The 1490-nt window shown below is 59.7% G+C and overlaps 1 protein-coding gene across 1 annotated transcript in view; it reads left to right on the forward strand.

The window, feature by feature from the left end:
* CHD5 (chromodomain helicase DNA binding protein 5) overlaps positions 1–1042 on the forward strand; it is a gene marked incomplete at both ends in the record, with an annotated part of 28690 nt that extends 27648 nt beyond the window's left edge. Inside the window, 3 exons of the mRNA XM_010296763.1 lie at positions 235–372; positions 605–713; positions 888–1042. Of these exons, the coding sequence (XP_010295065.1) occupies positions 235–372; positions 605–713; positions 888–1042 (402 nt within the window). The remainder of the gene's footprint in view (positions 1–234; positions 373–604; positions 714–887) is intronic.
* Between the last annotated feature and the right edge of the window lie 448 nt (positions 1043–1490).

Consider the following 1490-nt stretch of genomic DNA (forward strand, 5'->3'; position numbering starts at 1 on the left):
CACAAGTGGCAGCAAGACCCTGTTGTGGTGCTGCCTGTACTTGCTGTGCAGACAGTAGGACCTGTTGGAAGAGGCAGGTGGCCGGCTGCTGTGGAGCAGAGTGCGGGCTGGTGGCTTTTCCAATGGTGACTGTAGCTGGGGTTCCTCTGGCAGATGATGGGGCAAGGGTGACACCGCTCAATCTTTTGGCGGAGTACGATTAGACGGGCGCCATTTCTTGTGTTTGCCAAGCAGAGGACGCCAAGGTGGAGGAGAAGGAGCAAAGCGAGGCTCAGCAAAACGGTGACAAAGAGGAAGAGGAGGATGGAAAGAAGGATGACAGAAACATGAACTTCCGATTCATGTTCAACATTGCTGATGGAGGCTTTACAGGTAAGAGCAAGAGGCGAGGTGTCGGCTGCCCCCACAGAGCTTCTGCAGAGAAGCTCTGAGCCTGTGCAAGAAGCGTGAACCAGAAGCTGTGTGGAAAGCAGCAAGGTGTCTTGGTTTTGTGCTGCGCCTGTGGCCCCCCGGGAAATGTCATTGGTCGCCCTGCCCGATGCGCTGTGTGATGTCCCCAGCAGCCTTGCTGCCTGACCGGGCTGTCTTGCTTCTGCTTCTGCAGAGCTGCACACGCTGTGGCAGAACGAGGAAAGGGCTGCCGTCTCCTCCGGCAAGATCTATGACATATGGCACCGGCGACACGACTACTGGCTCTTGGCAGGAATTGTCACGTACCCTTTGACTTCGTGGGGGCAGGCAGGCGAGGGAGGCCTCCGTGGGGCGTGGGACCTGGAGTAACAGTGTGGTGATGAGTAGCGAGGGGGTTTGGTGACCCAGTGTCACTGCGGGGCGGTGGGCACACCATCGGCTGGCCGGTTCTTCCCTTGACACTCCCTCCATACCAGTCATGGCTATGCCCGCTGGCAGGACATCCAGAACGACCCGCGCTACGTGATCCTGAACGAGCCGTTCAAGTCGGAGATACACAAGGGGAACTACCTCGAGATGAAGAACAAGTTCCTTGCCCGGCGGTTCAAGGCGAGTTGCAGGTCCAGGGCTGGTGAGTCCTTACTGGCGTGGGGGGGGCCAGAGTGGCACCCCAAAGTCAAGGTCGAGCCTGCCAGCATCTTCTGGGAGTGCAGCAGGGAGCAGTTGCGGGCTTTGCGAGGGGCTCACAGTCACTGGAGGAGAGCAGGCACCCAGCAGCTGGGGCTTGGTCTCGGGCAGCTCACGGGCTCTGCAGTGCAGTGCACGGGACGGGGCTGGCTGCTCTGGGCTTCTCTCCTCTCTGCGGATGGGCTGAGTGCTCTGCCCGCTGCCGACGTGTGCATTGCTGTGGAAATGCTGCCCACATCCCTTTATGGGATGCTCAGCGTCCCAACGGGCCCTTATTTGGGATAAGAAGACATAAGGGCTAAGCCCCAGGAGCTGTTGGGGGTGAGGCCAGTGGGGTGCATGGCAGGGCAGAGGCTCTGCTGGGGCAGACGGAGCTTGCAGAGCGGTACTGG

The sequence above is a fragment of the Phaethon lepturus genome, unplaced genomic scaffold (genome assembly GCF_000687285.1).
Source record: "Phaethon lepturus isolate BGI_N335 unplaced genomic scaffold, ASM68728v1 scaffold13641, whole genome shotgun sequence".
NCBI classification, from domain to species: Eukaryota; Metazoa; Chordata; class Aves; order Phaethontiformes; family Phaethontidae; genus Phaethon; species Phaethon lepturus.